Genomic DNA, 23,119 nt, shown 5'->3' with positions numbered 1-23,119 from the left:
CTGCGAGCATATAGATAGAAGGTTTGAGCAGGATTCATAGGTGGAAAGCAGTTACAAGGCTTCTTGTTGGCAATGACAAGTGAGAAGGTTCTCAAGTGGAAATATGGTTAAAATTGGGAGCAGAGGTTAAGAGTAAGTGGTCAGCTCTTAGCGTAGGGGACAGTCAGCAGTGGAGTCCTGCAATGGAGATGTGCTGGCATTTTTATCTTCATTGCTTACTCTTTTTTCCACCTCTTTAGTGGATGTGTTGAAGTGAAGCCGATTGACTGCTGGCCTTTGCTGGCAACCTTCTTGTAGGAGCCAGCTGAAGGAGCTTTGTGGCTGGGCAATAAAATGTAGCAGGCAGATAAATGTGGAGTGGTGTATGGGAGAGGCAAGGAGGTAATCCTAGCTCTGCTTGTACAGCGAGAGTCTCCTTGTTCCTTTCTGCTACTAAATGGAGTCTTGGGTTATGTTTGACCTAAGCAAGCATGTCTCTACAAGGCAATCTGTTTCCAACAGCAGGAAAGCAGAGAACTGCACAAATATTACTGTGCTGCTGTGTACATCTGTAGTGCATTTGTCCTGAACACTATCTCTTTCCTCTCCTCGTTCATCTCGGAATATGAACAGGAAAAACTGCTAAGGAGGAGACATTTAAAGGCTTGGGTTCAATGACTTCTGTATGGGAAATGACAAAAACGGTTGGGACTCCTCACCTGGAAGAGGAGTGAATCCAAGCTGTGGCAGTAACCACAAATAGTGTTGGAGAAGTCAACATGGATGGACAGGCCACAGGTCTCCCTTTAGGCTGGATGTGACAGACAAATGAGACTAGCAGGAGGCAGAGGGTAAATGTGTGGGTTTGTGGAAGTAAAAGTCCATTAAGGATTATTAAATGTGAAGAGACTACTATTTCTGGGATAAGCGTTTCGGGATGCTGGAGAGTTTCTGTAAATTGCTGTCATCTGCAGAGGGGTCCATAGGGTACGGCACCCAGTGCAGGTGCTTTACAGTCTCTGTTTCCATGGTGTTTGTGACACTGGATCCTCATTCCGTCCTGGATATTTGAGTTTGCCTATTTTTACTTCTAAAGCTTTCGATTTGTGTGTGTTATCTGCGTCCTTGTTCCTGCGGTGACTCTACAGACAGATGCTCTGCGCTCTCCTGCACTTGAGCAGTGGTGAGTGCTGGAGATGATGTTTCTTTGAAGTGTGATGCTCACCCAGCAGCGTCCTCTTGAGCTGTGCAGTAACAAATATTTACAGAACGCAGTAATCCAGGTGCTTCCCTAGTGCAGAGGCTGAGGATGTCCAACACCTGCATTCTTGGTCCATCTTCAGTCCTGGAGTAGTTGTGACAAAGCAGAGATTTGTGGTATCTTGGCATCGTTTTATTCCATCCCTTTTAAGTGGTCCTGGTTGCAGCTCTCTGTCCAGGGAGGTATTTTATCACATGATGGCTTCTGCTAAGAAAGTTTTTGCTGAACAGCACTTTTAGCCATGCGCTGCCTTCATGGGCTTCCCCTGGGAGATACAGTCATCTTCCAGCTGGATTACGGTACATCTCCACAAAGGATTACGTTTCCTGGAGGCAGCGTAGCTGTGCCTAGCCTTATGTGTTTTCTGCAGTGCTCCAGTTGGGATGGAGACCAAGCGTCTGCAGTGTGAAAAAGAGAATTACAGAGAATGGCTAGTTTCCTTCACAGATGTCCTGTCTCATCTCTTGACTCTGCTTACACAGCAGTACTTTCTGAGCGTAGGTCTTGCAGCTACAGTTGTGTGGCTTGGCATGTTTATGGGGGCCAGAGTGAGGTCAGGAAGACCATGTGAGACTTCAGCAAATGCTTTGGAGTTAGACAACTCAAAGAAGCAAAATAGGCTTTAACCTTGCTGCCTGGGGATCTTGCCTGCAGTAGGCTCATGCAGTCACTTCCACAAACTCAACCACAACACTTCGTGTCTCCAGCCCCTGGGGGAAGCCCTGACCCTCGTCTGGGCTTGGCATCCGAGTTCACGTGGGGTGAGAGTGCCCGTGCTGTGTTATAAAGCATGTGGTAGCATCGCTGTGTGCTGTTTGCCCCTGCTGAATGGCCCCATGGGGCAGTAGGTGAAACTGTGTAGAAGAGTGCTCATCTACCCTCTCTCTTCCAGGCTTACCTGGAGTCCTTCTACAAGTTCTGCAAGGTGTTGGGAGGTACTACAGCAGATGCCATGTGCCCGATCCTGGAGGTAGGTCTGGAAACCCCTGTGGCTGGACGGTATTGCCATTTGTTGCTCTGTGCTCAGACCCAGCTTGCCTGCCAGCATTAAGGATGCTAAAGATGTTCTTCAGCATCCCCATGCACATTCTGCTGGTATACTGGGAGACCTAGGAAAACACTGCCTGCACATGACTCTGGAGAGGTTTGGTTCCCCAGTCCTGATCTTGACCTCTCCCATGGCTAACAAGCAGGAGAACAACCAGAGCTGTTCAGTGCGTGGCCTGTCTCTGTGCCAAGGCTCGCTGTGGGATGTGCAGGGCTCAGGAGCAGTAGGTGAGAGAGACTCCTTGACCTGGGCAGGGTTCTGCTCAGTGGTTTGACTTGTGCTTGGAGTGGGGATTTCCTCACCTAACTACTCCCCAGGCATCAGCTACTGGGCATACTGGGAGCCTGCACATGTAGCCTGCCCTGGCTGGACACCAGATAGCTCTGTGTGTCCCAGGCAACTTGCTTACGCTGCCCGCTGATGTGGCTCTGTTCAGAGCAGCGTCGGTATCTGCTGGCCTCTGACAAAGGTGCTGCATCCCAAAGTTAATCACTCTTCTCCCACAGTTTGAAGCTGACCGGAGGGCCTTCATTATCACCATTAACTCATTTGGTACCGAGCTGTCCAAGGAGGACCGAGCAAAGCTGTTCCCACACTGCGGCAAGCTCTACCCTGAGGGCCTGGCTCAGCTGGCCAGAGCAGATGACTACGAACAAGTCAAAAATGTTGCTGACTACTACCCTGTGAGTGCTGTAGGGTGAGGGCTGTGGGGACTGGTGCAAGGACTTGCTCTGGAGCAGAGCTTCTTGGGGATGGGAGGAACTTGTGGATTGGCAGCCTGGGGTGGGGGGCCGTGTTTTCTGCTGCTATAGTTGGCCCTGTGTTCTTCTTGGCCAAGGTGGAGTTGACTTTTGGAGCTCTTGCGCCAAGGATGCTGTTGGCTTGTTAGTGGTGGCTGTCGCTGCAGTGGTGATAGGGAAACCAGGCGTGCCGTGAGCGCCTGTTCTGGTTGTGAGAAGTGGTCTGCCACATCTCCAGCCCTAGTGGGTCACACTGAGCTCTGGTTCAGTCGCAGAGGAGATGGCTGTCCTGGGAGGACAGACTGGGATCCTTAAGCTGCTCTTGTGCATGGCTGGGGGCCTCTTTAGAGTCGGAGAGCTCGGTGTCCCCTTGCAGAAGCAGCTGGGGCGTGAGCCAGTGTTTGTGGGCGCAGGGACCTTACCAAGACACTCTGGTCTGTACGTGGAGGGGTCTGTACTTGGTGCATCCTCCCTGCACACTCCAAGCGATGATGCAGCTTTGAGAATTGCACATTTCAGAGAGTGGGTAGGGTATCTGGCCGGACAAGCTCACAGATGAAATAAAAGCTTTCTTTGCCTTTCAGCCAGGGTGTGTGCAGTGCAGCCTCAGCAGCATCCCCTTGCCAATGCTCCTGTGTGCACGGGGCAGACTGTTGGCCTCTGTGTCCTCTGCTGACCTGGCATGGCAGCTGCGGTGTCTGTGTGGTGTATGGGGCCCAGGAACGCTGCGGAGCTTGGAGGGCTTTGGGGTTTGGGTATATCCTCTTGTGATGTCTTCCTGCAGGAGTACAAGCTGCTGTTTGAAGGGGCTGGCAGCAACCCTGGAGACAAGACCCTTGAAGACAGGTTCTTTGAGCATGAGGTGAGTCAGCCCTGAGACACTTGCCTCCCTGTGCCATTCGCAAAGCTTAAGGTAGCCGCGAGCTTGTCTGCTGCCGTGTCAGCAGTGATGTGGATGAACAGATTTTGGGGAGGAGGATTTTCACAGTACATGAGGGTATAAATATTTCCCCCTTCAACTGTCAGAGCCTGTCCTGAGCCACGTGCTGTAGGTTAGAGCCACCCTGAGGACCTAGAGAGGTGCAGAGCAGGACACCTGTGCTGAGACCCCGGCCTGCTGGGAAAGTCGTGGGACCTCCCAAGCTGCTGCACACTTGCCTTGACCAGCCTCTCACATCTGAGGTGGGCAAGTGACGTGTCCTCCTCTGGGCTTTCCCCAGGTGAAGCTAAACAAGCTGGCCTTCCTCAACCAGTTCCACTTTGGAGTCTTCTACGCCTTCGTGAAGCTGAAGGAGCAGGAGTGCCGCAACATTGTGTGGATCGCAGAGTGCATCGCTCAGCGGCACAGGACCAAGATCGACAACTACATTCCCATCTTCTAACCCTGCTCTGCTCCTGTCCAACCCTCCTGCCCCTGGAGTCTGGAGGGATCCCTGTCTAACTCCCTGAGTTATCCCTTGCCCAGACTCCAGGGATGTCCCATCTGTGGAACTGGCTCAGATGAGGAAACTGTATAGTCGCTAGTTAAATTATTCACAAGCTGAAGTTTGAGTTGTGTGTGTCGTGAGGGGTCCGCAGGGACCAGTGGCACAGGCTTGGCCCTGTGTAGCAGGAGGGACGCCTCCTGTTGTGTATCTCAGTCCCCGTGTTGCTGTACTAATCTGCTGTATGCGCTTGTGCTCGTGGAGCAAGCACCAGCCGGGGAGTTGCTGCCTCCAAGGGGTTCCCACTGCTGCAGAGGAGCACGTCAGGTCTGCGATGGCTGGAGGTGCTCTCTGTCAGCGCTCTGCACGCCTCCTAGTCAGTGTTGTTCCCATGAGATTTAGTTTGAGCGTCATTTGTAGCGTAGCTGATGCTGCTGTGCAATCCCTGCATCCCCCTGTAGCTAACCCTGACCTGGGAGAGACTGGGCAGCCCTGGCCAGGACTGGGAGGGAGCCTGTGGAAATGTGAGGGCAGAACCAGAGCGCTTGCAGAGCACGCTCCAGCAGCTTTTGCACTAGTGCAGCCTCACTGTGTCCTTGGCCTGCAGCTCCCTCCATGGCTGAGCTCCTTCCTCCCGTGGAGCCCCTCAGCTTGGCGCTGACTCTCACCACCATGCAAGAGTCGAGGCTCCTTTGGCTCTGCAGCTGGTGCTGACCCCTGCGCTGCCTCAGGGTGTAAATCCAGGCAGGCACAGCTTCCTCCCTGGTGCGGGGCATCCAGACTGGCACTGCCGTGGAGCCGTGTGGGCAGAGCAGCCCTTGGTTACTGGCTCCACTGGGTGTCCCCCAACTGCAGAGAGCAGCTGTTGGCAGAGATGTCCTACACTCTGCCAGGTTATGGCCAGGGGGTGGGAGCCAAGCCCTAGGTGTGGCGCGGCAGCCGCGCTCCTTGCTGCTCTGTGTCCCAGCTAGCTCTTGCTTGTGCTCACGGTCTGGGAGAGGCCCTGTGGTGGTGTGACAGCAGAGAAGCCTCGCTGGTGGGAAATGGCGCTCGGTGCTGCTGCTGGGAGGAATTGATGGAGAGCGGCTCTCCCCCAGCTTGTGCTGTGGTCACCTCTGAGGTGTTTTTGTTATCCTGTGACCCCCTCCTGTCTACACCAATAAATATCTGCCTACTGCACTGCACTTTCCTGATTACTTGGGTGCCTGCTCCCACAGCCCCAAGAGGAGTCTGTGTCAGCCACGGGACCTCTTACCCGGGGAATTTGATATTGCACCATGGAAGAAGACTGCCAGAGCCCAGTGGCATATCAAGAACAGATTTATTTAAAAAGTGACAATCACGTAGTTCATCTTGTGAAGAGCTGTGCAGCCCAGCCTCAGCCCCTGCGCTTGCCGGGAGCGTGTGGAGTGTGTAAGGAATGGCGGGAAGGCAGGGGCCGGCACGGCAGTGGCCACAGGATCCTGGGCCTGACCCTGCCAGGAGGTGACGGACGCAAATGCTTGCAGTTCCGAGAGCAGTGAGGAAGATGTCAGATAGCTGAGAAACACCCAAGGTACATCCCAGCCCGTGGTGCAGAGCCGCAGAGGCAGGCAGGGGCGGCCCCTTTGGAGGATGCATGGTTAGAAAAAATACAAAACCAAGGTCTCTAGAAAACGTTGATTCGCACACAATAGAAAATAGATCTGCGTTTGCCTGATTTTGGAAAGCAATTTGGTTTTTAACGTCTAGTGCTGATTGGTCCCCCGCAGTGCAGGAGGGCGGCGCCCATGGCTGCGCGCACGCTTGGGGGCTGGTGTGCTTGGAAATCCTGGGAGAAGGCTCGCTCCTGCCCTGTGACCCCATGCAGGCTGAGATCAGGCCTTCTTCGTATCGTTGTGCTCTTGCCGCAGCGCTCGGGGCAGCTTGGGGTTGATGAAGAATCCTTTCAAGAACAAATCTCGGACGAAATAGGGCAGGTAGCGGTGTATGAAATACATCAGCCCAAGGCCCTGCCCTGGGTAGTAGCGCACGGCTGGGTTGGGAGCCAGGAGCCCGTCCGTGATGCTGTTCACCACCGCGCTGAGGTCCTCCACTGCCACCTTCATGAACTGGATGAACTGGCGGTTGATCTCCTCCACGTAGTCCTCTCCGTAGGCCTGCAGCAGCTCCTGGGGCAGGCTGGCCACCAGCCGCTGCTTCTGCAGGTTCCAGAAGGCAGGGTTGCACGTCCCTGCGAGGACGCGGCCCCCCTGTAAGCTGCGTGGCTGCCCCCCTCCTCCAACCCCCCTGGCTTGTGTGCCAGCAGCTCCCAGTCCCCTCCCAGCTTCCCGATAAGGAGGATCCTGAGCCTGTCTCTCACCAGCTGGAACCCAAAGGCCACAGGATGGCCACTGTCCCCAGGGAGGTGACTGGGGATGCTCAGAAGCTGCATCCTGACTGCTGGCTCCTGCCATTGCTCCGTCCCCACCTCTCCTGCCTCCCTAGGGTTACCTGCCCCTTACCCGCGGGTGCAGGCAGGAAGCAGGTGCTGACTCTCTTACCTGTTTTGTAGTAGCCGGGCAGGATGAGGCTGACTTTGATGCCCCAGGGCTGGAGCTCACTGCGGAAGGTGTCCATGAGCAGGCTGAGGGCTGCCTTTGAGGCCCCATAGGCTGCCAGGCAGGGGAAGGGCAGGTCACCTTACGGGAGGGAAAGGATGAGTGAGCGGGGTCTTAGGCAGCTGCCTGTGCGGTAGGGCCCAGGCAGGGACCAGGAGGGCTTGTTCAGGGCTGCGCTCCTGGCCCTTGCACGAGGAAAGGGTTTAGGGTGGCAGCTTGACGTGGCTGGCGTGGGAAGCAGAGGAGCGCAGGGGAAACAGGTGCCGCATCGCACCGTGGGGACGCTTGCCCCCCCACCCAAGCTCGGGATGCCAGGAGTCCGACGGGCCGTGCTGAAGGCAGGCTGCTCACCCGCGGGGCTGCTCACGGTGACGATGCGGCCGCTGGTGGAGCGGAGCAGGGGCAGGAGCCCCTTGGTGAGTTCCAGCGAGCCGAAGAAGTTCACTTCCATGCAGGTGCGGAACTTGCCCAGCGGCGAGAGCTCGGCGTCGGCGATGGTGTCGTTGAAGCCAGCGTTGTTCACCAGGCCCCAGAGCCCTGCGGGGATGGGATGCTTGAAGAGGTGACCTGAATGGGGGACCCCCACCCGGGGGATCCCACCTGCTCCCCAGCTCATACATGGGAATTGCAAGATGCCCTGGAACAAGCCGTTAGCAGAGGCTGTCGGCACAGGTGCCCACAGGGATTCAGCTCACGGTGAGGGGCACGTGGAGGCTTGGCACTGCCACGCTGGCCGCAAGCTGGGCTCCTGGGGAGCTGAGTGGGGTCCCGGGAGGTGCCAAGGACTCCTACCTGTGCTGTTGGTGTGAGCCTGGATGTGCTGCAGGACGTGCTGGATGTCCTCCGGCTTGGTCAGGTCCATCTGCAGCAGCGTTAGCCTCGACGAGCAGCTCTTGCGCAGCTCCTGGGCTCCGGGACTCTGCAGGTCCAGCACGCTGGCGAACACCCGGAAGCCCATGGCGTCCAAGTGCTGCGCTGTCGCCTGCCCGAAGCCCGAATCGCAGCCTGCAAGAGATGAGAGGAGCCTTGCAGTGGCCAATGACAGCTGCCAGCTGGCTGTCCCCAGCCCCCAGAGACCCCCCCCCCACCTCTGCCTCTCCATCCCCAGGGACCAAACCCCCCCGGCACTGATCCCCTGCTCAGGACTCACCGCCCTACTCCAGCTCCCCGGCACACCAGGGATGTGACCATGCCCTGGGGCACTCGCAGGTCAAGGAGCTGCTGTTTTCTCTCTATCACACGCACATGGGAGGAAGAAAACACTCCCTTATCTGCAACTCCATCATCCCGAGCGCCTCTGATGCAAGGTGCAGGTAAAACCGCAGGCACAGCGAGGCACCGGGCCAGCTCATCCAGCCCAGAGCCCAGCAGTGATAAGGGCCAGGAGGCATCACCCCCACAAATATTCTCCAAGAGCTCCATCAGGCACCAGCCGGAGCTGGCACAAGGCTCCGTGGGAGATGCTCCCTTTTCCCGAATACTTTTTACTTCTCCAAAACGGTGACCAAGAGGCACAGCACCCCCTCCCCTTTCCTGGGGTGCCAAGGGAATTAAAAAAGGGGAGGACAAAAGAGGGATCTTGGTCTGCTCTTACCACCCTGCATCCTTTAGGGGAGCATCTGACAGGGATGTCCCATGCTGGGGAGCTGCCATGCCCATTCCAACCTCATCTCCTCCACCTCAGGTGGAGCAGGGCCACCGCAGGTGACACTGTCACCCACAAAGCCACCGTTGGGGTGGCTGGGGGACAGCCCAGGCGGGAGCAGGGTGTCACGGGGCGCAGCAGCGGGGCCCGTGGCTGGGGTGGAGCTGCCAGGATGCAAACAAACAGCAGCAGCAAGGTACAGCCTGTTCCCGGGGCCGATGGCAGCGCTGATAGCTCGGGGAGCTCGAGCCACCGCCGCTGCCCGGACACATTAACCATTAACAGGGGAGCGCGGCAGGGGCAGCACCAGGGCTCCTGCGCCCTCCTGCCTGGCACCCTTGGGTGCTCCTTGGGACACCGTTGGGAAAGGGCCCGATCAGGTGCCTGGAGCCACCCCAGGATGGACACAACAGTGGCCCCAGACACCGCCGCCCGCTCTACGGGCCCCCACAAGACCCCAGAGCCCTCCCAGCAGGGTCTGGCCAGCCCTGGGGTGGACATGGGGACCGGCTGCCCTGCGCGGCTCCCTGCTCCCGCACCCCCAGGCTGGAATGGGGGTACTGCGGGCTCCAGCTCTCGGGGCGCCAGCTAAGCCACCCTCGGCTCAGCATCCACGGGCCAGTTCCCAGCTGGGCTTTGCTTTATTGCTGCATCAGAAACCCGCAATAAAGCCTGTGGCCAGCAGCCAGAGCGGTAGCACACCCCGGAGGTGCTCGGCTGGCGGGAAGGGGCTGCAGGAACCCCCCTTTCTCATGCAACACCCAGCATGGTGGCTCGGCATCACCCCGGCATCGCTCCCGGTGCCGCAGGGGATGCAGAAGGTGCCGTGGGCTGCCGACGCGGCACATCCGCCTCTCCCCTCTCCGGGAACAGGCCGTGCTGTCAGCAGCCGGCCAGATAAGGGGCATTTCGCCTTCCCCAGCAGGGCAGGAGAAAACTGCAATAAAGATAAGGCGTAAAAAGAAAAGTGCTCGTGGCCACGGACTCAGCCAGCACGCTGCCCGCCACCGGGACACGGTTACCTGCGCTGCTCCCGCCCCAGCCGGCAAGAAAAGCTTCCAGTCCAAACACGAAGCTCCCCATCACCTCCCAAGCCTCAAAACACCGGGAAACATCCCAAAAACCCGAGCGAGCCAGGCTCGCCGGCTTGTTTCGGGCAAGCCTGGCGAAAGGAGAGCAAACACGGCCGCGTGCCGTCTGAGGCAGGCAGGGTTTGTTTTGCCTTAGAGGAGCAGGATGGTGGGAGGGTTTGTTTCGGAAGTTTGAATTTATTCACACACACATACCAAAAAAAAAAAAAAAAAAGCCTGAGATGCTGGCAGGAGGCCCAGGGCCAGGAGGGCGAGGATGCTCTGGTGTTATTTAAGGTCTCCATTGCTGCTCGGCTTCCTGGCTGCCACGCTCAAACACAGCCAAGAGCACAGGGAGGGACAATTAAACCCCCTGGGACCATAACACGTGGCCACAAAGCGCGGCAGCTCTCCCAGGGCCATGCTCGCTCCCCGTGGCTACCAGCGCACAAACCACTGGCCACACCGGGGCTGGCGTGGGAGCCACTGGGGCTGGCTCAGCTTGGGGAGCGCTGGAGCCGGCCAGTCTGCATGGCCCCGACGAGGCTGGCGCTGGGTGTGCTACATCACGAGGAGATGCCGGCGCCAGCTCCCTCCCGCCCCGGCTCCCAGCTTGCCAACTGGTTTTGCATCCGTGCTGGCGGGAGGAATCATGGTCAGACCAAGCACAGGAGAAACCCGGCACAGGGAGCACGGTGGAAGACGTCAGGCGGCTGGAAGCCCCCCATCGCATCCCCCCACGGGCCCTGGGCCAGCAGCCGGAGAGCAGAGCCTGAGCCTGGGTTGCAAAATCCAGCAGAGCTCCACAGGCAACTGGGGGCAAACGCCTGCTCCGGGGGCCGGCTGGCCTTCTGCCGGAGCAGGGTGTCGGCAGCCATTCCCAGGAACTCCACAGTAGCTCCAGCCACCGCAGCGGCTCCCCCAGGAGCAGAGCATACCAGCCTCCGCTGGGATTTTGGCACGAGCCCTGGCTTTACCCATCTTGAACAAGGAAAAAAAAAAAAACAAACAAACCTCAGCCTCCAGCATCTCCATTGTGGTGCCCACCACCCAGAGATTCCCGTCACCAGCGAAAGCAGAGACACCGGAGGAGCTGAGCTGTGCCGTCCCGGCAACTCCCGGCCAGCCGGCCCGCAGCTTCCGCAGCCACGTGCCGGGAGCTGGGCCGGGTTCCCGTGCCGCCAGCTGAGGCTGCAGTCCAGGTTTGGTGCGGACACATTTCTTTTGGGTGAGTCAGGCACAGCACGGCGCTGGCTTTTTGCTGTCTCAGGTATTCGCCCTGCTCCTGCAGCCGGCACCAAGGCCACCGTGCACAGATACGCGCTCAAAATCAACGTCGCTGTTTGCTGAGCAGAGCTGAGACAGGTGATACCACAGCTACCGCCCAGGAGCTGCCAAACCAAAACCACCTCCCCCTGCTCCCCTGCCCACCACTGGCACTCGTGGAGGGTTGCTGCTACAGATCCGTGGTGCTCACGATGATGCACAGAAGCAGCTTCTCCACTGGAGCTGTGAATCCTCATCCCTGAGTCACAAGCCCTGTATCCTCACCCTGAACCGTGAGCATCCTCATGCCCAAACTGCGTGCTCATCCCCACGCTGCAAGCCATGCATCCTCATCCCTGAGCCAAGCACAATGGGAGAGGACCAGCACAAACCTCAGCAGGGAGAAGCACAGCTTGGCTCAAGAAGCCCCATGCAGCTGCAAAGCCCCCCAGAGCCCGGTGGGTGCCTGGGTGCAGCGGCAGCTCCCCAAGAGCCAGGTCAACGCCTGGGACCCTGGCACGGAAGCTGGAGAGAGGTTGCCCCCGGAGCAGCTCCCCTGGGCCACCCAGGTACCCGGTGAGGATGGGCAGTGGCCGTGGGGCATCCTCTGGGGACACTCCATCTCTTGCCAAGCCCAGAGGCAGGCGGGTGCCTGTCAGCTGGGTTGGACACCCAGAACAGCATCGTCCTCTCCCCAGCTCTGCAGACCTTCGCCTGGATGCAGCCCCTACCAGTGCTGCTACCACTCCCCAAATCCCAGGACATCAATCCCACCTCCTGCACCGAGCTTTTGGGCTGTGCATCCCATCACCCTGTCCAAGCCGCCTCACCAAGACGGGGCTGTCACCACGATCGCCAGCCTCCCAGCCCCGGGACGGCACAGGGCTCAAGGACGCCGTCAGCCAGAGGAAAGCTGGGGCGCCGAGGCCGAGCGGATTGACACGCTGAGCTGCTTGTTTCCATAGGCTCGAGCTCAAATCCTGCCCAGGATGCCAAGCTAAACACGGCTGACATTTTGCTCAGAGGTGTTGCCTTCTGGCCCCGGCAGGATTCACCACCGCCGCCTCAGATCTAGCTCCTTCGGACGCGGGATGGGGTTGATCCCGGCCGCGCCGTGGGGAGGCTCCGCCGGGCACCCGAGTGGGGACTGATCCTGGCTCAGCTCCTTGGGGACAGTCACCTCATCTCCATCCTGGGAACACCACGGGAACCTTGTGGAGGAGAATTCCCAGGGCAAGCTTGCATCAGAGGGGATGGGGCACCCCAAAAGCTACTTGGGGAGAGCATCCCCTGCATGGGGCAGGTCTGGGTGGGAGGAATCACCAGCAAAGGGCCGTGCGGGCAGGGCAGGGCCCTGCGGCCAGCGTCTCCCGGATGCCGCGCACGTTTGGAGTGAGGAGCGATAAAGGGGTGATGTCAGTCCCGGGCGAGAGGGAACAAATTCTTGGCAGGGTGCTGGGGAGGGAGGGGATGGCAGGAGCACCTGCGCCCATGGCAGCTGAGCCGCCCCGGCTGCTCGCCAGCTCTGGCCTCCCCAGCCAGCCATCACCCACCGCCTGCCCACACCCGAGGCCTGGCCGGGGCAGTGGGGCCGGACAGGGGTACCGGTAGCCCCCACCCCACCTCACTGCAGCTGGCGGCACCGCCATCAACATCACCATCAACAGGAAACCGCACCCCAACCAGCGGCTCCTGCGGCAGCATGCTGTGCTGGCAGTGGGGTGTCCCCGCTCCCCACAGAGTCCCCTGGGAGCAGGCAGATGGGCTCAGGGTGGCAGGAGGTGACAGCAGCCCCAGTGCTGGTCCTCAGCGCCCCGTTTTGGGAAGCCATGAGCCTAATTAAATCACATTAAACCCAGGGAGATGCCTTCAGGGGTGACCTAAATCCTACCCCCAAATCCCCAGCAAGGGGACAATGCAGGAGTCCCCCAGCACAGCAGTCTGGGTGGGCACCCCTGCAAAGCCTCAGCCCCCTTCCCCTGAACCAAGGGGGGCACATGCAGCTCCCCGGGGACCCCCCCACAGCAGGGGAGGGAGGTGACCGACCGGGGTGCTGACAGCTCCCACAGCCCAGGGTGAAGTGCCACATCCAGTGGGTCCTACGGGGTGGGGCAGGGGCCAGGCAGCCCCTCAACCCCCCGGAGGACCCATGGACCATGGCAGAAGGCAGAATCAGGGATGTCCATCACTGCAGGGGGGTACACGGGTGACCTGGCCCCCTCCCTGTGCCGGGGACAAGGGCCAGATGGTGTGAATTACAGGGGATTAGCCGGGTGTTTCTGAAGCCTCACACGCCATCACCTCCATACGTTTCACTTAACGAACCAAAGAGAAGGGGAAAATCTGATTTTCTGCCTAGACAACCGGGAGCAGCCGGGCAGAGATGACAAGGAGCCCCGAGGCTGGCACGGAAGCGCTCACGGCTCCTGAATTAAAGCCCATTTCTCAGGAGCAGGCACCGGCTCTGGTGCATCTGTACCAGGGACCCAACGGTGCAAGAGCAGCTGCAAGATAAATCGGTGTCGGGAGCCACAGCCTTCCCCGTCACTGAAAGCACCCAGATGCCTTCGCCCGCCCCCGCCAAAGCTGGGCAGCAGATGCTAACGAAGCAGGGAGCTCATTAGGTTGCATGCGGCCCTGGTGCAGCCAGGACAGAAATGAGCCCGGCCACCTTCCCCCGCACAAGGCCAGTGCCTGGTGAGATCCTGGAGGAGGTCAGGATCCCCTCACAAGCCTGCAGTCACCCTCAGCACAGGCTTTCAGCTCTCGGGAAGGCAGCTTGGCACCCAGACTCGTTAAGCTCAGCCTAAGGCTTGCACCAGTAAGGTCAGCAGATGCAAAAGCACCCGACTCTTCCTCCGTCGCAGGAGGAATGGGCCCAGGACAGCCCGGAACAGCAGTGATGCCGCTGCCAGCGGGGACCGGCCCAGGGCTCGCAAACAAGCGGGGCGGAGGAAGCTCCTCTCCTCCCAGCAGCACTGCGACACATCAGGGTTTTGCAGAGAAAGGGCGCAGGGAATTTCCTAGAAGCGGCCACTCACTGTATCCTGGGTCCAGGCAGGATTTTCCAGCAGATGCCATCTCCACCAAGGGGAGACTGAGTCCCCAAAAGGAGCAGCCAGACGCCAGCAGTCAAGGATTTGAGCTTCTCACAGCAAGGATGAGAAGGAAAAGACAGCAGCAAGGACACTGCCTGGGAAAGGGCACAGCCTGTACATCAGAGCTAATCTAGGATGAATGGATGGATGGATGTTCCCCTGCGAAGAGGAAGCTGTGAAGAACTGCGGCAATAACCCGGTTAATGATCACCTTCAGAGGGAACACGGCGAACCGGGAACATGATGCCGGCAAGACGCGAAACCAATCCATCAGTAAGAGCTGTTGCTGGGAAGGACACCTACAACCCAGGGACAGCTCGATGGGATCGGTGCTGATGCCAAGCTGGTGCTGGTAACACACCCGCCTGGGCTCTTGGAGAGGGAGAAGCCGGGTGGGAGCCAGGCTGGGAAGCTGGAAAGCTCCATCAGCCACCACTGGCATGTGGCACTGAAGATGCTCCTGGGGAATGAGGTGGTGGCAGCAAAGCCATGGCTGGGGCAGCTGCTGGGAGCACCCCTGGGCTGCAGAAGGGCTGCCCAGGGACTCCCAGAAAGCCAGACAAACACCAAGCCGCATATCCATCTCGCATGATGACACACCAGGCCCCAGCAGCCAGTAAGGAGAGGCAGAAGGTCAAACCTAAGGTCTGCTACGAGCAGGGTCTACAAGCAGAAGGGAAGACTAGCTCTTCTACATGGACCACCATGAGCCATCACCACCCAGGACATCTCAGAGAAGGTATTTCTAGCCAGGACAGCAAAGCACCACAGCCACCGCAGGACTAGGAGAACCTCTGGCCACGTGGTGGGTCAAGTCAGCCGTGGAAGAGCCCCGAACTGCCACCCAGGAGGAGGTGCCACCCCACCCTCCACACCATGGAGGCGGACAAGGCACAGGGGAGTGGGACAGGCAGTGCCAGCAGGGACAAAGCCAGGCTGAGGCAGTGCCAACCAAAGCTCCAGAGCAAGCCCAGGGGATCACCACATCAAGCAGCTCAGAGCTCACAGCACCGCAACAAAGCTACGGCAGTTTTAATGGAGTTGTAGAAGTCCAGGGGTACTGTGGTGATCAAATTCTACTTTGCTCATCGCTCCCCTTGTCACGAGAACAGATTCCCACCACATGCCACAAGCCCAGGCAGGCAGGAAAATGGGTGCAAGCCTTGCCCATCCCCACATCACGATGGGCTCCGCAGTTGCACCAACTGTATTTTCTCTTGCAGCTTCCAGATCCATGTGGACCTTGGGTTTGTTTTTTTTTTTTTTTTTCTTTAAAAACCAAGCAAAACACTTGAATGAGCACCAACTGAGCCCCAGCCAAGAGAGTTTCTGGAATACATTGAGCTGTTTAGGCTCCCGTGGCCACATCAGCCCCCTCTGCACCTGATTTAAGTTGTCCCCTCCTCACTCTCCACCTGCAGCTCAGTTTGCATATCACAAGACTATTTTGGTGCATTTTCCCAAATCTCATGAAGATGGCCCTCCAGGCTGATGTGCTTGGACATAGCCCAAACAGAACACACAGGGCAGCACCCACACAGGCTCTTCGGCTGGGGACAGTGCAGGTAGAGCCCAGCACAGCTGCTGAAGGAGGCACAGATGTCACCACAGGTTATACACCTCGTCCCCATCTGGTAACTGAGACCCTGGAGAGGGGCAAGCATTGGTCACAGTGTCATTGGGCAGGGTCATGAGAAGCAGATGTGCACGGCGTGATGTTTATGCCAAACTAGAGTATGACTATCAGAGTGGAGAAACAGAGCAGGGAGGGATCACAAATCTGCTGAAGAGCAGGTCGGGTGGAAGCCGAAAGACCCAGCACAAGATCACCACCATCAGAAGAAACAGAGGCTTGAAAGAAGAGGCCAGACATTTAAAGCATCAGCAGAAGAGATCAGGGCAGGAATCTCCTGCAGGACCTCAGCTCACCAGCCCATCCCTCCTCTCCACCCCCAGCCTGCCTGGGGAGCACCCACCACCTGGCTCCCCAGGGCCAACCACCCAGCAAGAGTCCACGCTGCCGCAAAGCTGAAAACTGCTGTTTGAGATTACAGCCTCAGAGGCAGCAAATCCCAGGACAGCACCACGTGTGACAGGGAAGCCAGCTCCCAACAGGGAAGGCGATAAAGCTCAGGGGCTGGCAGCTCTCCAGGGCAGAAGGAAGCAGAAGTGATGCGCTGCGTGTGGAAGCACGCACAGGCTGGGACAGGAGAACGGGGATGGAGACAGTGGATGTACCAGAGAAGCCAGGCGGAACTGGAGAAGGAGGCAACAGGCATATCCTGGGCAAGGTTAAAAAAGTCCCAAACTATACTGGTAGCAACACACAGCATGAGGGTGACGGCCTTGGCGGCATTTTCCACCTTGCAGGCTGCACAGCAGCATCTCAGATCTGAGATCCAGGCCGGGGGTGGACATTGGGAGGTGAAGAGGCACGAAAGCCCTGCAGCCTTTCCTCCTGCACAGGTCAGCTGGGGCTTTGGACCAGCACCCAGAGAAGGCAACCACACCCCTGCTCGAGCAAAACCCGGGCTGGGCACGTCCACCACCCCTGTGCTACCAGCAGCAAAAGGAGCAGAGCTCCGCCGTAAGCGGATCTTGGCTCCAGGGCAGCGAGGCAGCGGGTAACACAATCCCAGACCTCATTAAAGAGGTGCTGCTCATTGGACTAGAGGGCAGCAACTGCCTACACTTCTCTCCTTCCGAAGCATCCGTTCCCATCTGACAATCTCATTTCTGCAGGGAAGTCTCTGCTTTGTTGCTCTCATGTCCCCGCATAACCCCGAGCGCTAATCAAGCCAGCTTGGGTTTCTCTACCAACTCTGTGCTCCCACAGCGTGCAACTTCCAGGCGCTTACCCTCCTAATTAGCTGTGCTCATCATTTTTGGGTAACGGTGCTAAGAAAACCACCCCAGCAGGTCTGTGTCATTAGCAGGCTTCCAAAGCGCTTATTTAACAGGTAAGTGAGGAAAAGCTGAGTGTATGTATCCAAACATCTGCGGTGAGCAGGGGTAGGTGCCTGCTTCTGAAGGAACATAGCAGGAGAAGGTGAATCCTAAAACCATGGAGGGCTGCTGAGAGAGTGGGGGGAGAGCTTCAGCCCTGCAAAGAGGCAGAAAAAGCAGGTTTTCTGCTCTGCTCCCAGAAACCAGCAGCAAAACCTGTAACTCCAGAGTTAATGTTGCACTTTTTTTTTCTTTAAATATGCCAGGGATTGCTTGTACACCGGGGCTGGAGTTCGGGTGTTTGGTTTTGGTCCTGTCCCCTCACCACCTCAGCTTGCAGGAGTAGTTGCCTCTGCTGTTAATTTTTAATAGATCCTGGAAAAACCAGAGCAGTTCCAGGGAACTAACTGATTTTCAGGCTGCACTTTGCCTGGGGAAGACCCCGGGTGCCTCCCAGCTGGTTCACCGGCTCCAGAGGCAGAGCGGGAGCTGCCGGTGCCGAGCTGCAGTGTCACTGCGTGGAGCATCGCAAGGCTGCTGGCAAGCTCAGCGGCAAACACAGGCTGTGAGCACGCCGTGCTGCTGCTCCAGCTGTGCCCATCCTGGAGCCAGCATGCATTACTCAACAGCCGCAAAGTCTGGACCCCTGACATCTCCCAGTCACCCAATTTAGCCGGAAAACAGGTCTAAGAGACAGCATCAAAGTCCAGACGGGAGCGATGCTGCTCTTTTGCCAAGGAAAGCGATCTACCTTCACAGCAGAACAGCGAGAATCCCAACATCTGGATTGAATCACTCCATCCTGCTGCAGTCACCAGATGCTTCAACATCTGTTGAGTCCATGGGAAACGTTGAAGCTCCGCTTGACTGCGATCAAGTTGCAAAACCTCTGTTAACCTTGAACACGATCTGAAGCACTGACCCATTTCAGATTGTTAATGGGGCATGCGATTGTAACAAGAGAGCCTCACCAGAAAACACAGTTTCCCCGCGGTGCGGAAGGAGAAGAGAGGAGAACATGGCAGGTTTGGGGCTGGAGCAGCCTGACCTGCCAACAGGTTTTGTTTAAACAAAGATGATTTGTTGGAGGGCAGATTGGTCCAGCTGCACAGCTGAGCCCCGTGATGCTCTGCCACCCTAAAACCCCCTCCAGACCCTAAAACCAGTTGTGTTAGGTGGTGTCCATGGAACTGACGAATCTCACAGGCATCCAGTAAGACCGCAGGCACCAAAGGATGATCTAGGCTCACGTCTAAATTGAGCCAAGTCAAAAACCTAACCTCGCATGAAGTGCTGTCAGCCGGGATCTGGAGAGGCCAGGCAACAGCAGCTCATCACCCAGGCTGCTCTCGCAGAGCCCCGCCTTGCACAGCTACAGAGGCCGGAGCGCTTTTATACCGATTCCCAATAGGAAGGGGATGGGGGAGACAAGCAACACATCATGGGCTCGTTCTCGAGGCAGTTTTGGACTGGCTTGGGACAACACATCAAGGGCAGCGTGGGGATGGCTGCTGTCTCCCTCCCAGCTGCCGATCTCTGCTCCTCTCCTCATCCTAGCGATCCTCCCAGGGCTGACCTCTCCCAGCCCACACCACACAGGAGGGCATCCTCCTCCTCACCGCAAACAGCTGTGACCTCCCCAGGAAGGCAGGATTAACACTTTCCTTGCCCCCTGCCAGGCTGCATAAGCCAGAGCCGCGCTCCCAGAAAAGCCGGACAGTTGGGATGCAGAGCAAGAGCCCCAAAGTCGCAGCTGTAGATAAACACAGCACCGCAGGGACTAGTGGCCACCTACTTTGCTAGCCCAGGGGATGCACTATGGGAGACCGCAGCATTTCTCACTCCCCTCTGGCAGAAGCAGCTGCCCATCCCTGCTCCATGTGCAACACCAGAAACGCAAACCCGCAACAGATGGGAAACACCACAACTTCCCAGTCCCTGCTGCTACAGCAGCTCCCCATCTGCCCTGCTACCTTCCCAGCGAGCTGCACGGTTACTTTTCCTTCAGCCCCTTCCATAAACGAGGTTTTGACTAGCCAGTGATGTCCCAGCCAGCACGTGGGGCTGGAGCATCACGCACAGAGCGTGACTTGGGGCTGGTCCCCAGGGGTCTGGGAGAGCATGCAGCTGGAAGGGCTGGGACCCCTTGACAACAGCACCACAGCCACATTGCCTGGCTCCAGGTGAGCGTCACTGAACCTGTGCCACTCCCTGACACAGGACTAAACCACTGGCTGAGAAGTATACACAAGAGGAAACGATGCCCAAAGTGTTTTGAGCTGGGACCTGCGCTGCTCCATGCATCACGAAGGGACTTCATTGCATTTCTTGGTTGATTTGCAAGACCCAGCACGACACCAGTGTGGCAGAAGCCCTGTCCCTGACCTCGCAGACCTTCACCAATGCCCAGCATCCCCAGACACCCAACTCTGTTCTTCTCCCTCTGCTGTGTTGTGCTTCCCACGGGCAAGAGGAGGAAGGCCAGACTGCCTTTCTCTACAAGAAGGCTGCTCCCATGGGAGATGCTCAACACCCAGTTGCCAGGAGGTGTCCAGAGTTAATAGGCTAATTACCACACAAATACTCAATTGAGGGATGCTGTCGTGGGCAGAGCAGCCCTCACATCTGCCCCTCGGCAGGCACCTGCCGGAGCAGCCGCAAGGAAATGCTGATCCCGCACCACGGGCTGCGCCTCGAACCTGTAAAACCACAAGGTATTTACAGCTGAGAGCAAACACACCGGAGCTGCAGAGGTGTCACCTCAACGCACCGGGGCAAGAACACCTTGTTCCAGCCGCTGACTCACTAATTATACAGGCAGTGCCACAGAGCCAGGGCTGGCCTGACCCAGCGTGCCACAGGGCACCTGCGAGTGCACGGCTCTGGGGCACGGCCTCCCCAGGCAGCCCTGCCCCGCTGCTGCTTTGACCTTCACTCGGTTGAATCACTCATTCATCCGCTGTCTTGCTCCTCTGAGCTGCTTCCTCCTCCGCAGAGATCTCCCTCAGCTTCCCATTGGCGCCACGGAGCCCCTCAAGCTGGACAGGGGACACCTCTCCCCCTCAGAGACTCCCCATCTCAAGACCAAGTTTTCTAGGAAACACACAAATCCCTGTTCTCTGACTTGGGAGTCTCCAAGCCCAGCCCAGACATTCCCACCAGGATGCGAGTTCCCATCCTCAGGAGCACCGCCGAGGTCCTGTCCACGGGTTTCCCTCCCCTCCACATCCGTGCTGAGCCGGCAGCACCCTCCCAGCACACTTGGGGCAACAACCACCCTGGCTCCAGCGCTTCCTCCTCACTCCGTGTCTGCTGCCATCGTCTCCCAGCAAAGCACCTGCTGCCTCCAGCTACCTTCATCATCCTCCACTCCCACTGCCAGGAGGACGGAGAGGAGGGAAAAAAAGCACTTGGATGCTGAGATATCCTAAAGAAACACAGCCACCAAGCCAGAGCTGCGCAAAGCCTGGGCTGGGAGCCCAGCACATCCCCACGGGGCAGCATTTTGCCCTTGCAAAGATGTGGAAACAGCCTCGTTTGCCCCCAGCAGCTCCCAGGACAGAGCTCTGGATGCAGTGGCAGCGGGTAGCTGGCTCCGTCGTAGCCTCTAGAGATGCCAGGAGAAGCTTTCTAAGAACAAGCACGGCTCCAGAGGGGAGGAGAGGAGAGCCGAGGTGCTCCCAAACCAGTGGCGCGGCTCTGCGCCAGCCCCACCACGTGTCCCATTCCATCTCCCGGCATCGCGCCGGTGGTCGACGCTCAGAGCCGAGGTGTCCTCGCTTCGGGGCGAGGGCAGGGAGAGCCCGGCCAGTTCTGCTTGGACGTGGAGGAGAAGATGAGCTGGTGGCCGTGCCCAGGGGAGGGGACACCCCGCTCGCAGCACCGGCCCCGGTGCCCGCGGGACGCCCCGCTGCCCCGCCAACCCCGCACCGTCGGGGGAGGGGGCGTCGAGGCCGCGTCCCCGCACTCACCTGTGACGAGGACGGCTCTGCCCGCCACCGGCAGCAGCCGGCGGGGCCCTGCCCGCCACAGCAGCAGCAGGCCGGCGGCGGCGGCCAGGGCCAGCCCCAGGGGCAGCGGCAGGCAGGCGCGGCACAGGCTCTGCAGCCCGGCCACCAGCGCCAGGGCCAGCACCAGCCCCCGGCCCGGCCCCAGGGCCCGCCGAGCCGCCCGCAGCCCCAGGCTACCGGCCAGCGCCGCCCACAGCGCGCCGTACGCCCAGCGCTCCAGCCCCGGCTCCATCCCGGGCCCCGCCGCCACCGCCACCGCCGCGCCCGGCCCCGCCGCGCCCGTTTATAACCGCACGGCGGTGGGAGAGGGGCGGGGCCGCAGCCCACCCCGCCAATGGGAGGCGAGCGGGACCGCGGACGGGGCACCGGGCACCGCCGGCACCCGGCCCGCACCTCTGCCGGGCGGCGGGGAGGGGGCGGGCGGCGCGGGGCACGGCGGGGGAGCGGGCTGTCCTCGGCCCGGCGCGGCCCGGGACATGGCCACCCGGGCGGGCACGGCTCGGGTCGGCTTGGGACATTGCGCCACCCGGGCAGGCACAGCTCAACTCAGTACGGCTCAGCTCAGCTCAGCCCAGCTCGGAACACTGTGCCACCTCGGTAGGCATGGCTCAGCTTGGCATGGCTCAGCTCGGCTCAGCTCAGGACAGCTCAGCTCAGCGTGGCTTGACTCAGCTCAGCCCAGCTCGGGACACTGTGCCACCTGGGCAGGTATGGCTCAGCTCAGTATGGCTCAGCTTGGCACAGGTCAGCTTGGCTCAGCTCAGCCTGGCTTGGGACATTGTGCCAGCTAGGTAGGCTCAGCTCGACATGGCTCAGCTCAGCCTGACTCAGCTCGGCACAGCTCAGGACATTGTGCCACCTAAGTAGGCACAGCTCAGTTCAGCTCGGTTCAGGATGGCTCAGGACATCATGCCATCTACAGCCTGGCTCAGCTCAGCACGGCTTGGAACATTGTGCCACTGAGGTAGGCATGGCTTGGATGGCACAGCTCAGGGCGCTGTGCCACTTAGGTAGGCACAGCTCAGCCTGGCTCAGTTCAGCACAGCTTGGGACATTGTGCAACCTACATAGGCACAGCTTAACTTGGCTGGGCTCGGCTTGGCTCAGCTCAACCCAGCCCAGGTCAGGATGTTGTGCTGCCTAGGCAGGCGCAGCACAGCTTGGCACGGCTCAGCTCAGCTCACTTCAGCGCGGGTCAGGATATCATGCTGCCTAGGTAGGCATGGCTCAGCTCAGCTCGGTTCAATTCAGCTCAGCTCCGTTTGGCACGGCTCGGCACAGCTCCGCTTGGCTCGGTTGGGCCAGGCGCAGCTTGGCTCAGCTCCCGTGCCGGGCAGAGCTTCCCGGCAGGAAGCAGCAGCGTGAGCCGTGCTGCAAGCTCAGCTGCTGGCTTGCCCAGGCTGGTGCCGCGCGGCTCGAGGGCAGCCCTGCCGCGCAGCGCCGTGTGCCAGGTCCCTGCCACCTCCGCCGAGCGCTGGCAGGAGCTCCCTGCACCGCCCCAGCCAGGGGGACAAAGTCCTCTCCTTTCCAGGTTTATTACACAGGGTAATTGCTGCCGCTGGGCTCGCTTTATTAAGCGCCTGCTTTAATATTTCACTGAGTCTCCATACTTGGTGATCCTTCGTGCGTCCCTGTTGCGTAGTGCCACCGGCTCTTGCCGCAGGGCTGACCCTCGGTGCCCTCCGCCTGCAGGGTGAGATGCTTTTCCATGTCAGGATCAACATTTGTCTCCCATCCCAGCGGAGCCAGGCTGTGCCAGCTGGGCTGCCGTCGTTGCCAGCGAGCCCTGGCCATCCTTCTTGGAAACAACCCCGGTGGTACTGGCGGAAAAACGCATTTCATCAGTGTCGACGGTGGCAGCTCTGCAAAACTGCAGCGTCAAACAGGCCGGGGTGGTTTTGCCGGGGTGTGGTGGTGGGACCCGGTTGGGTTCGCAGCCCTGCTCATCCAGGCAGGGGAATGCCAGGAATGCCGGTGAGGTAGAGGAGGAGGAGGAGGGATGTTTCCAGCAGCATGGCTGTGGGCTCTCCTGCAGGAGTCTGCTCACTTGTGG

General features: G+C 59.1%; 2 protein-coding genes across 2 annotated transcripts in view; one reads left to right on the top strand and one right to left on the bottom strand.

Moving 5' to 3' along the window:
• ATP6V0D1 (ATPase H+ transporting V0 subunit d1) overlaps positions 1 to 5,631 on the top strand; it is a 35,848-nt gene extending 30,217 nt beyond the window's left edge. Inside the window, exons 5-8 of the mRNA XM_086757935.1 lie at positions 2,133 to 2,210; positions 2,795 to 2,971; positions 3,813 to 3,890; positions 4,249 to 5,631. Coding sequence (XP_086614061.1) covers positions 2,133 to 2,210; positions 2,795 to 2,971; positions 3,813 to 3,890; positions 4,249 to 4,410 — 495 coding nt within the window. The 3' untranslated portion in view covers positions 4,411 to 5,631. The remainder of the gene's footprint in view (positions 1 to 2,132; positions 2,211 to 2,794; positions 2,972 to 3,812; positions 3,891 to 4,248) is intronic.
• A 528-nt stretch (positions 5,632 to 6,159) lies between these two features.
• HSD11B2 (hydroxysteroid 11-beta dehydrogenase 2) lies at positions 6,160 to 21,298 on the bottom strand. The gene is made up of 5 exons (XM_086758462.1): positions 21,028 to 21,298; positions 7,824 to 8,036; positions 7,383 to 7,568; positions 6,975 to 7,112; positions 6,160 to 6,664 (listed from the first exon to the last, which is right to left on the bottom strand). The coding sequence occupies exons 1-5, from the start codon at positions 21,296 to 21,298 to the stop codon at positions 6,309 to 6,311; spliced, it is 1,164 nt and encodes a 387-aa protein (XP_086614588.1). The 3' UTR covers positions 6,160 to 6,308.
• Between the last annotated feature and the right edge of the window lie 1,821 nt (positions 21,299 to 23,119).

This window comes from Chlamydotis macqueenii, chromosome 13, assembly GCF_036417535.1.
Source record: "Chlamydotis macqueenii isolate bChlMac1 chromosome 13, bChlMac1.mat, whole genome shotgun sequence".
Classification (NCBI taxonomy): Eukaryota; Metazoa; Chordata; class Aves; order Otidiformes; family Otididae; genus Chlamydotis; species Chlamydotis macqueenii.
This window is presented reverse-complemented; position numbering and strand designations above follow the sequence as displayed.